The sequence below is a fragment of the Tachyglossus aculeatus genome, chromosome X2 (assembly GCF_015852505.1).
Source record: "Tachyglossus aculeatus isolate mTacAcu1 chromosome X2, mTacAcu1.pri, whole genome shotgun sequence".
NCBI lineage: Eukaryota > Metazoa > Chordata > Mammalia > Monotremata > Tachyglossidae > Tachyglossus > Tachyglossus aculeatus.
In genome coordinates, this window is record NC_052100.1 from 25,529,906 (window position 1) to 25,540,947 (window position 11,042).

Consider the following 11,042-nt stretch of genomic DNA (forward strand, 5'->3'; position numbering starts at 1 on the left):
TAAAAGACGCAGTCATTTCTCTCAAGAAGTTTATAGACGAATGGCGGAGAGAGGCAGGTAGACTTTATTTAATGGGAATAGGAGGTAAAACAGGCATACAACTGGTAATAGCAAGACTTAGGAAACATGAAAAAATCACGTCGCATACGTAGATTAACGTACTTTTATACAAAAATGCAAAGGCTAATTGTTGGGTTCATATGACTTGGAGTAGAGGAAAGTAATCATGGGAAGCTCCCTGGAAGAGGTGGGATTTTATGAGGGTTTTGAAGATTGGGAGAACTTTGGTCTGGTGGATTTGAAGTGGGTATAGAGTTCCAGTCATGGGGAGGGTGTAAGCAAGTGTTGGAGCAGGACAGTTGAGAGTGAGACACCATAAGAAGGTTACAGATCCCAAGCTGGGGGAATAGGAGGAAGAGAGCAGATAAGTGAGGAGAGGGTTGTTGGAGAGCATGGAGGAAAATAGCCACTGCAGGTTTTTCAGGATCAATAAATCAATCAGCGACCTTCATTGAGCATCTTATGAGTGTGAAGCATTGTGCTAAGCTCTAGAAAAAGTACAATGGAAATAAGATATGTGTCCACCTGTAAAAATGAAGATAAGATACCTGTCCTCTTTCCCCCTTAGACTATGAGTTCCTTGTGGGACAGACTGTGTCTGATCTGCTTATACTGTTTCTACTCTAGTGCTTAGTACAGTACTTGGCACCTAGCACTTAACAGAAAACACGGTGATAACTTAACTTAATGGCTTTAGGGTAATAAAGGTGTGTCAGGGGTCCCTCCGGAGAAACCCTCTAGGTCCAGAAATTTTATTGGGCTTCTGCAGGGCGAAATTCAGTTAAACTGTGTGTATGCACCCAGTATGACATAACAGCATCATATGGAATGCATTGGGTGCATGTGGTGACATTATAAGAGAAAGCAACATATGTGCATAGCAAACCAAGATGACACTACACAGGATGGAAGGATCAGCAACCTTTTCCCTACCTCTGGTCTCCAAATGCTCTGAAGACAGTCCTGGCTATATAGCTACTGTTGTTGACTTATTATTTCTGCTGCATTTATTACATTATTTTCTTCCTTGTCAGCCCTTCTTATTAAATTGCAAGCCCCACTTTGGGCTAGGGACAAGGTCTGAACATCCTTATAAAACACCTTTACTCAGTACAGCACAATGCTTTGCGCAAAATAAATATTTAACAAATATAATAAAGAGCTTCCCATTTAACCTTCACCTAATGCACTCCTCTAGGAGTGATTATTTGCATCATTGTATTTTGTGATGCATGCCTCTGTGTCCTTTTTAAATAGATTTATATTTTAGAGCTGATCATGCACCCAGCCACTTCATTTTGGCAGTATGTGTGTCCTGCTTCCACTTTAAATGTAAGCTCCTTGAGAGAAAGGACCATGCCCACTTCATTCTCTAAAAAGCCCACACAATGCTTACTGGAGTGCTATGTAATTAATGGCATTAAGTAAATATTTGTAGACTCTGATGATATAATTTCTACTTTTTTTTCTCTAAGGTTTTCTGTATAATTTGAGTGTTGAGTTGAGTCAAGTTGAGTTGGTCTCAGTCAAAGTAATTGCTTTGGAAGATATGGGAATTTTAGAAGGTTTTCTTGGTGGAGAGTATATTGCCGGGGTTCCTTTTCAAACCTATTAAGAATGAAATCTAAACCATTGCCTAATTCCTAGGGTGATTAGCATTTATTTCTAATTTAGTCATGTTGTGATGAAGATCCCTTATACATCGATTACATTTAATACATTCTTATTTGATTTTGTTCATTAGAAGAGTGAGAGGGGTGGAACTGTTTTAATAGCTGGAAAACAAAACAAATATTGAGATATGTTTTTAAATATTCATGCAAGGTAAATCTCTAGTATAACAGTCTACCAACATTATGATAGTAAAGTTAAAATAAAAGATTAAAAATAGAAAAGTTTTTTTAAAAAAAGGTTTTAGGAAGCTCATTAATCAGCCAACCTCATAACTAAAATAACCACCTGCAACTGTCCAAATATGATTATTTTTAGGAAGGTAACTTGACAACTGTTGAAGTGATGAAATGACCACATTAATCAGTTTACACCCTGAAGTGCTCTATAAGGAAATTTAGAGAACACATTCACATACACGAAATTCTTTCATCATTGAATGCCATTGAAGTAGTATTATCTTTCATGAGGTGCTTTCCCACATATGTTATTCAAGAAGCCAGAGACTCTTGGACAAAATGTTGCAAGTAATCATCTCTTTATGTGGCATTTCCACAAATTACTGGATTATATTGTTAATTTACCCAAACATTAAGATTTGGCTTGTCCATTGGATTTTGTGGGACCAAAATATATTTGTCTGTATTTGTCTAGAGGCACAGCATCTTAAAATTTCAGAAACAGATGTTCTGTACTTATTATAATTCAGAATTCCTCATCCTCATACCTAAAGAGCTGACCCACTCGATCAGAATAATTATTTCCTGGGAACGGTCCACATCGATACACGTCCCAGGTCTCTCCTCGTTCTGTCTTAAAGGGGTTTGGCTCTGGGGGGTAAACCAAGGAGGATTTGGCTGTCCCGCAATCTTCTTGGGTCTTTACCTCGGAATAGAAGGCCCCCGGACTTCCATCTGCTAAATAGTTACAGCTCTGAAGGTTCTTAACGTCATGCATGTTGTCACTGTACCTCACGACGGGGGGCTTGTAGGCCTGGTAGGAGACTTTGGTAGTAGTTGTGATCACCGTCTGTAGGCCCGGGGGGCTGGTGGAGGGAGAAGAACTCCCATACCTGCAGGGGAATTCCCCACTGTAGTATGAGTGAGTGGGATTACTCTGGAACTGTCCACAGTCATTCTTCTCTCCACACCCTGCTTTCCCAAGGACCTGTTTCCACCCGTGATGTTTACTGTTGGCTTCGAAATTCCTATCACGGGCAGTCAATGAATTGCTGTTATATTGCGGCCCGGTCCAATTAATCCGGTCGGCATCCGGAAAGCAACTGTTGGAGTCTCTATAAAATGTGGGGTAAGGGCCGGATCCTAGGTAACTGGGAACTGAAAATTCATAGCTACAAGGTGGCCTGGGCGTATAGATTCTCGGATTTGGACATTTTGGAAAGGGTGACATGGAGTCCCCCTGAAAGCTGGTTGAGTCACAGGGAATTTTGTAAGAATCAGCATTTTGAAAGGCGGGATAAGGCTGAGTTGGAATAGGGAAACTAGGCTCTGTTGTTATACTGAATCGTTCTGGGCTTTCCAAGCAGGGAAAGTGGTGGATGTTGCTGTAGGGACCACTACTCTCTTGATGTCTTCCTCCCTGTAAAAGAACATGAAAAGAGGTTTGTGTGACCAAGAAATGCTGTTCACTCTCACAGCCTGTTGTAACTGATGGGAAGGAGGTTTGGAAGTAATCACACTGAATGGTCAATGGTGAGTCTAAACTAGACTTTTAAACTCTAAAAACCCGAAACATTAAGCTCACTGTTCTCTCTAGGTTTAACACATTCAGGGAGACCCTGAAAAACTTCACATACAGACTTTGGGAGCTTGCAATTATGTCCAATTGCTTCAGTCTATTATTTGACTAAGCTATACCTTAGAAAGAAGACAAACTTTAGAAAAGTTGGTATCTCTCAGGAAAAGACATTAAATCAACTCTAACCAATTTTTCCATTTTAGGTAAAAATAACTATTCTGCCAAGTGCTCCCTTTTACATTAGACTTCAATATAGCATTCTACTGAAGAATGTAGCAATTTTGATAACTAAAAAATATGCTTGTATTTAGGTGAGAAAGTTAGAATGATTTCTCAAGAGCTGCAGAGGATACCTGAGACTTTCACTGTCTACATTGCGGCAGTATTAATACTAAAATTTATCACTAGTTAGTTTCCTCAGATTATGCTGCACTCCATCTGAAATTTGGAATTTCTTGCCAAGTCGAGGCCAGCCTAGCATATTGCTAGCAAGAAAGGAGCAGGTCTTTTTGAAACAAAGTTCCATCAATCTATCAATTGTATTTACTGAGCGCTTACTGTGTGCAGAATACTGTACTAAGTGCTTGGGAGAGTACAATATAACAGAGTTCCCTGAAAAAGAGAGACAAGGAGGCAAAAGTGAAAACAGTGCAGGCATTGCAAATATCAAACATGACAACACACAAGGGATATCCTTTTTGGGAATGCAACATGGTTGCGAACTGTGCGTCCTGTGTTGTCCTTTCAGTCACAAATGCACTCACAGGTAAATTTAATTGTCTGTGGTGCCTTCTTCGAGTATGAAGGACAACTATAGATAGATGAACTAGTTATTACCATCTGCCTTATGTAAAGGGGAAATTGGATGATTCTATTTTGAAGGGTCTGTTCTTCTTGGGTTTTCTTCATCAAGAGTAAACTAGACAACTGGGTGAAAACATAGCTTCAGATACCTCTGATTCTAGGAACCTCTTTTTCTGGGGATGGTAAGAAGATGTTTGTCTCTTAATGGCACTTCTTCTTGCTTCTGTCTCTGATTTACTTTCTGGTCTCGGATGATCATGAACTCCTTTGGCCTATATGATTGTAAAACATTGGTCATTTCCCAATCCCAAGAATCAGATTATTTCTTTTTCTTTCCATTAACTCTATATGTTGGTTCACTGTCCTCTAAACCTTGTCGAGCCAGATTCTCCCGGTCTGTAAGATTAAAGAGTGAGTTAGACACTTTTGGAAGCGCATTAAGATGATATTTATAAAGTTAATTTTAAGGGGTCTGGATTATTCAGAGTGTCTATTTGCTCTCCCCAGAATCAGATATAGTAGTAGAAGGGAGATCCTAATACACCCACAACTGCACAGGCATTGGGGGGGGGGGGCAGGGGGCAGGATAAATAATAATAATAATGGTATTTGTTAAGCGCTTACTCTGTGTCAAGTGCTGTTCTGTGCACTGGGGTAGATACAAACTAATCAGGTTGGACACAGTCCCTGTCCCATATGGGGCACACAGTCTTAATCCCCATTTTATAAATGAGGTAAATGAGGCTCAGAAAAGTCAAGTGACTTGCTCAAGGTCATGCAGCAAAGTGGTGGTAGGATTAGAACCCAGGTCCTTGTAACTCCCAGGTCCTTGCTCTATCCACTAGAACATGCTACTTCGGTTAGGTAAAGGTGAAGGAGGTTGACTGGATGTGAGTGTCTGAAGCCGGAGTTCAGAATAAGGAGAAGTAGCCAATGTAACCAGAGCTGCACTGGGAGGCTGAGGAGCAGCAGACAGAGGACCCAGTAACATCACAGCTCCTGGGAGGAGGAGCAGTACTCAGTGGAGCGGGACGGAAGAGGCAGGAGGAGTGGAGTGGTGTTGGAATTTCTCAGAAGAGTGCACTTTGAAGTAGTGTGGACCCAGAAGCCTGAGGCTGGGAAGGCAAGTGGGTATGTGGAGCTGCCGAGGAGTCCAGAGTCAAGAGAAGAAGGGAACCCGGGCACAGGAAGAGAGTGAGGCTGGTTGGAAATTGGGGCTGGAGGCCCACAGGGAAAAGGGTGGGGCAGAGCCCTGAAGGACGGTGGGAAAAGACTGGGAAGGGAGTCCAAACATGAAAATCCCAAGGGAGAATGGTGGGGGCCGGGGATGAGGAAAAACAGGGGGGCCCAAATGTTAGGAGAGAGGAAGAGAAAAAGAGGGAAGAAACCAGAGACACCTGAAAACACAAAAATCTGTTTCCTGGAATTCAGCTAGGTCAGCAAATAACTGTTCAACTCTCTTGTTGATTTTGCTTAAGAAGCGTGGACTGTACCTCCATTTCCAAAAGTGGATATGTCATACCTGAAAAAATATTGCCGTGCCATCAAGCCGCCAGAAGTTGGTGACTGGGTAACCACTGTGACCTCTGCAGGGGATCAACTCTAAAGCTGAGTGGCAGTTGGGGCACACTTTCTCTGCAAAATTCACAGGTGAACACATTTAGCGTTCTGTGTAGTGCTCTACACACAGTAAGCGCTCAATAAATACAATTGAATGAATGAATGAATGACTTTAGAGGCCCCACCACAATCTAGATGACACCAGAGTCAGATATAATCAGGGAAAAAGATAATGCAGTTTACGTTCCACATGAGCAAGAAGTGGGTAATTATTTTGATAATTCTATTCTTTTTAATCCTAAATCTATGTGCAGGAATTTCTTATTTTCATTAAAGAATGAAATGATGAACTCGTTCAAGTGTAGTAAAACAATATCTGAGTTAAATTTGACTGGCTAGTGCCTGGTTACTTTTGAGATATTTGCTTCCCAGAAGGCTCTTAATGAAATACACTTTTCCCATCTCATTCAACTTTAAAATAACTGAGTGGATTTTCATCAGAACTTCTAAGGAAGCATGAGGAGTTTTAGCTCACTAGGAAAATAACTAAGAAAGTGATAAAGGAGTAAATCAGGGTTTAGAACAGATTCCTATAACAGTCATCATCATGTATTTCATTGGCTAGAGTTTTCTGGAAAAGGGTCAATAAATACAGTCTACTCTTACTAATAGTCCACATTCAACATATATACATTTTCTAATGAAGCAATTTATATATTTTCAAAATATAATCTTAGTATTGTATAATCTAAAAGTTCTCCAAAAGGTATTGCCATGTGACAAATTTATAATTTATGTTATGCTTTTTCAAAACAGAATATATGATGCTAAATTTAACTGAACATTGTTTTTTTTCACATACACATTTTTCAGGTTTCTGCTTAATTATCATTAGAGTTTATTTTTCCCAAAAGGGCAGTTTTGTCATTTTAGAATGGGCTTTTAAAAAAATAAAAGTCCCAGAGATCTCTTTTTTTTATGGAAGTTTTGAAGATTGATTATTCAGGGATAGTTTTACAATTTTTTTTTAAAGTCCTAAAATGATATCAAAGGAAAAAAAATACCAGGAAGCCCAGGCTCCTTATTTTTTCCCCACTGAATCAAAGTCTTTCCTTATTATGACTCCTAAATAACCAGAATTAGAATCCTTTGACCTTTTTGAATCCTTTCAAGGCAATTCAAAAGTGGATTTGTCTTTGCCTCAGAGTGAGAGGCTCTTGGGAAAGATGCAGACACTAAAGCAGGACCTAGTTTTCTGGTAGTAACTTAAGCACTTTAGGAGGAATATTTTCAGACCACTAGCGATCCTTCTCTTCCCCGCCCTGTCTCACTCTGCTGCTTCTGTCGAGCCTTGTCGCAAATGGCTGGCCGGAGCTGCATCTTGGTGCCATCGGGAAGGACGCAGTTGCTGGCACATACCACCACCCCGAGACAGGACTTCTTAAGGATCTGGCAGTTGTGGTTGTTGGTGTTACGCATGGCCCAGCCGCTGAGATGGCGTTGAGCGTTCTTCTCCTCGCCGCGGTAGATGAAGCGCACATAGCCGTCGGCCCACTCCTTGAAGCTGTCGAAGTGTTTGGGCTCCTACGGCACAGACAGAGGAAAATGGGAAGCAGGAGAGGAAGACTGAAGATAGAATGATTCGATAACTGAACGAACAGGCATAATGAACAGTGACTTCACTCTTTTTTTAAAAAAAAAAATCTTCTCCAATAGAAGCAGTATAGCCTAGTGGAATGAGCAAGGGCCTGGGTGTCAGAGGATTTTGATTCTAATCTCAGCTCTGCCTCTTGTCTGTTCTGTGACCTTGGGTAAATCACTTAACTTCTCTGTGGCTCAGATTCCTCATCTGTAAAATGGGGATTAAATCCTTCTCCCTGCTAGACTCTGAGCACCACATGGGACAGGGGCTTTGTCCACCCTGATTATCTGGTGTCGGCCCCAGCATTTAGTACAATGCTTGGTACATAATAGGCCCCATAACAAGTACCGTAATTATTAAGTATGCTGCCAATAGAAATGATGCTCTAAAATCTCTCCGCCCCATTCCCGAAAGGAAATTCTCTTGCCAAAAACATTGTATAACAACAATTCCTTTACTGAAAATGAATTTACCTTCGCATTTCTAGGGGGTCTCTCCTCAGTTGAACTTGAACACCTTTATAACAATTGTTTTTACCTCGGAGGCTCCTTTCAGCATAAACCACAGAAACAGGTCCATAGACACCAGATTGCAACAACCTTCCCAACCCTCCTGTTTATCCATCAGTCCATACATCACCCATTGTATGAAGGGCAGGATCCCATGCCACAGTCAGAGCCCCAAATCTAGGGTCAGGAAGTCTAGGTTTCATTTCTGTCCCTCTTGTGACATGAAATCACTTTACTCTCTGGTTTTCTCATCAATGGAGGAGATGAATCAATCAGTCATATTTATTGAGTGCTTCCTTTGTGCGGAGCACTGTACTAAGCACTTGGGAGAGTACAATATAATGGAATTGGTAGACATGTTCCCTGCCCATGATGAGCTTAAAGTCAATGATGACCTAGTTGCCTTACTTCTTTGCAGACTCAAAAGTTTATAATTTAAAAGCCCAACACCTCATTTGAGAAAGCTGCATGGATTCCCATGGTTCCCAGTGGTAGTAGTTCAGTAATTACCTTCCCCAGAGCTCAGAATTTTTAAATGCTTTGGATGTCACCCATGCTTGCCCAACCATAGACCATTGGCCCAACCTCCTGAAAAAGACGAAGAGCAATTAGGGAGAAGAGTAACAAAAGTTACTAAAGGCTGGAAATAGCATTTATGAGGAAAGGTGAAAGCAATTGGGGTATCAAGCTGGAGGAGAGAGGACTAGGGAGAGAAGACTAAAGGATAATTAAACTTTCTTGAATATATGGAGGAGTTTTTATTGGGAGCCTACTGACCAATTCTCCAAGGAGACTCAAGGAAATGGTCAAATCAAAACCAGCTTTATTCAATTGGACAAAAGGCTCAATAATCGTATTTATTTATTTATGGACTGAGTAGACAATAAGCAACACAACTCCCTCCATACTCCTTGGATTGCCAACTGTAACTTTAGGTTGTTTTGATGAAGCTTAGAACGGTGCTTGATGCATAAGTGCTTAATAAATGCCATAAAAAAGTGATCAGAAATCAGGGCGGATTAGACTGAGTCAAAGCTATTAGGATCTTCTATTAAAATGGTTTTTATTGATCCAGGGTAGAAAGTGCTTGCTTGCACCATATCAGTATATGCTTTTAATTTTCAATAGAATGAATTTCCTGCAAGTTTAAAGGAGGTAGGGAAAGCAGCACCTGCTCTCCACTTTTAAGTAGGGAGTGTTTTCCATGATAAAGGTAATAAACTTAGAGGTTCCAGGTCCAGCTGGGAAATCAAAATGTGTGTATCTCCATCTATCTATCTAGATATCTACATATATCTAAAGAGAGTGAGTGTGTGTAAGACAGGCAGAGAATATAACAGAAATCTGTGAGAGCCAACCTTTTTTTGAGGGTTGTGAGGTCAGCGATCTCAGACAGCTGTGAAGATGGGGTGACACTTTAATTTCACTCAGAAACGTTTGACTGCATTAGGGCGTAGGGTAGTGGGATGGGGAAGATGGAAAATGAGATCGAGGGAAGGAAGGGCCTGAAAAGAAAAGTTTCTTTTTGGGTTAGCATTTGGGATCCCTAGGAAGAAATCAAACCTCTTTTTGAAAGCAAGCTCCTGGTGGGACAAGAATTGTATCTAACCCAGCGCTTAATATATTGCATGGCACATAGTAAGCGCTTAAGAATGATGATGATTATTGTTTTGACTTTGGAACATGCACGGCTTCATCCAGTGGGCTCACACACTTGAGGATGAACACACAAACACTGACAAATAGACACACACTCGCCCGCACTTCCTTTCCCCGTACTTGCGGCAGTTTGGGATCGTTGATGTCCCAGGTGAGCTTCATCCCTCGGGGACAGGGGCAGCAGTCCGGCTCCTCGTAGGCTCCGGCGGGGCTCTTGGAAATTGTCCCTGCTCCCCCCTTCCTCCCTCCCGGGACCCCCTCGGGGGTCCTGGGGAGTGGGCAGGCCGAGGGCTCAGTGGGTTGGGGGTTAAATGCTCTTCCCAAGCGCTTAATCCAGTGCTCTGCACGCAGTAAGCACTCAACAAATGAACGAATGAGGGACCGTAGGCCCCGGGAAATCGACTTTCAAATCCCAAATTGGCGGGGTCCCCGGGCACTGGGGAGAAGCTGGGATCTGGGGACTCCGGGGACCAGTGGGGCTGCGCCTCTGTCCGCTGCTGCGGTACCGGTGGTCGGGGGTCCTCCCGGTTTATATAGGCACCCGAGGGACGGGGGGTGCGGGAGGGGGGAGAAGAAAAGGGGGTGCTTCTGTGCCCCTCCCCATCCCCGCCTCCGGCCCCATCCCCCGGAGAGGAGGCTTGGCACCTAGGGGTGGGCACGGGGAGGGCAGAGGAACCAACAGCCCCCGCCCCATGGTGCTCTTCAGCCAATTGCCCCTGTATAAGAGGGGGAGAAGGGGGAATTAGCGCGGCCCAGTAGAAAGAACCCGGCCTTGGGAGTCACAGGTCGTGGGTTCCAATCCCTGCTCCGCCACTTGTCGGCTGTGTGACTTGGGGCAAGTCAGTTCACTTCTCTGGGCCTCAGTGACCTCATCTGTAAAATGGGGATGGAGACTGTGAGCCCCAAGTGTATCTACCCCAGCGCTGAGAACAGTGCTTGGCACATAGTGAGCGCTTTTTAGCCTGTGAGCCCAATGTTGGGTAGGGACTGTCTCTATATGTTGCCAATTTGTACTTCCCAAGCGCTTAGTACAGTGCTCTGCACATAGCGCTCAATAAATATGATTGATTGATTGATTGATTGATTAACAAATGACAGCATTATTATGATTATTCTCTGCGCCTCAGTTACCTCATCTGTAAAACGGGGATGAAGACTGTGAGTCCCACGTGGCACAACCTGATTACCCTGTATCTACCCCAGCGCTTAGAGCAAGGCTTGGCACATAGTAAACGCTTAACAAATGCCATCGTTATTAATAGCGGTCGTGGTGGTAGAAGGAGGGGGACATTTCCTACGGAATCGCTGCTCAGTTGGCCCATAAATTATTGTCGAATGATACATATAGAAGGCGCCAAACTGACTTGGGGAGGGGAAGG

At 42.7% G+C, this 11,042-nt stretch overlaps 1 protein-coding gene across 1 annotated transcript; it reads right to left on the minus strand.

The window, feature by feature from the left end:
* Positions 1-2,436: 2,436 nt before the first annotated feature.
* Positions 2,437-9,879, minus strand: GCM2 (glial cells missing transcription factor 2). The gene is made up of 5 exons (XM_038770584.1): positions 9,784-9,879; positions 7,185-7,437; positions 5,816-5,928; positions 4,443-4,565; positions 2,437-3,330 (listed from the first exon to the last, which is right to left on the minus strand). The coding sequence occupies exons 1-5, from the start codon at positions 9,823-9,825 to the stop codon at positions 2,437-2,439; spliced, it is 1,425 nt and encodes a 474-aa protein (XP_038626512.1). The 5' UTR covers positions 9,826-9,879.
* Positions 9,880-11,042: the final 1,163 nt, after the last annotated feature.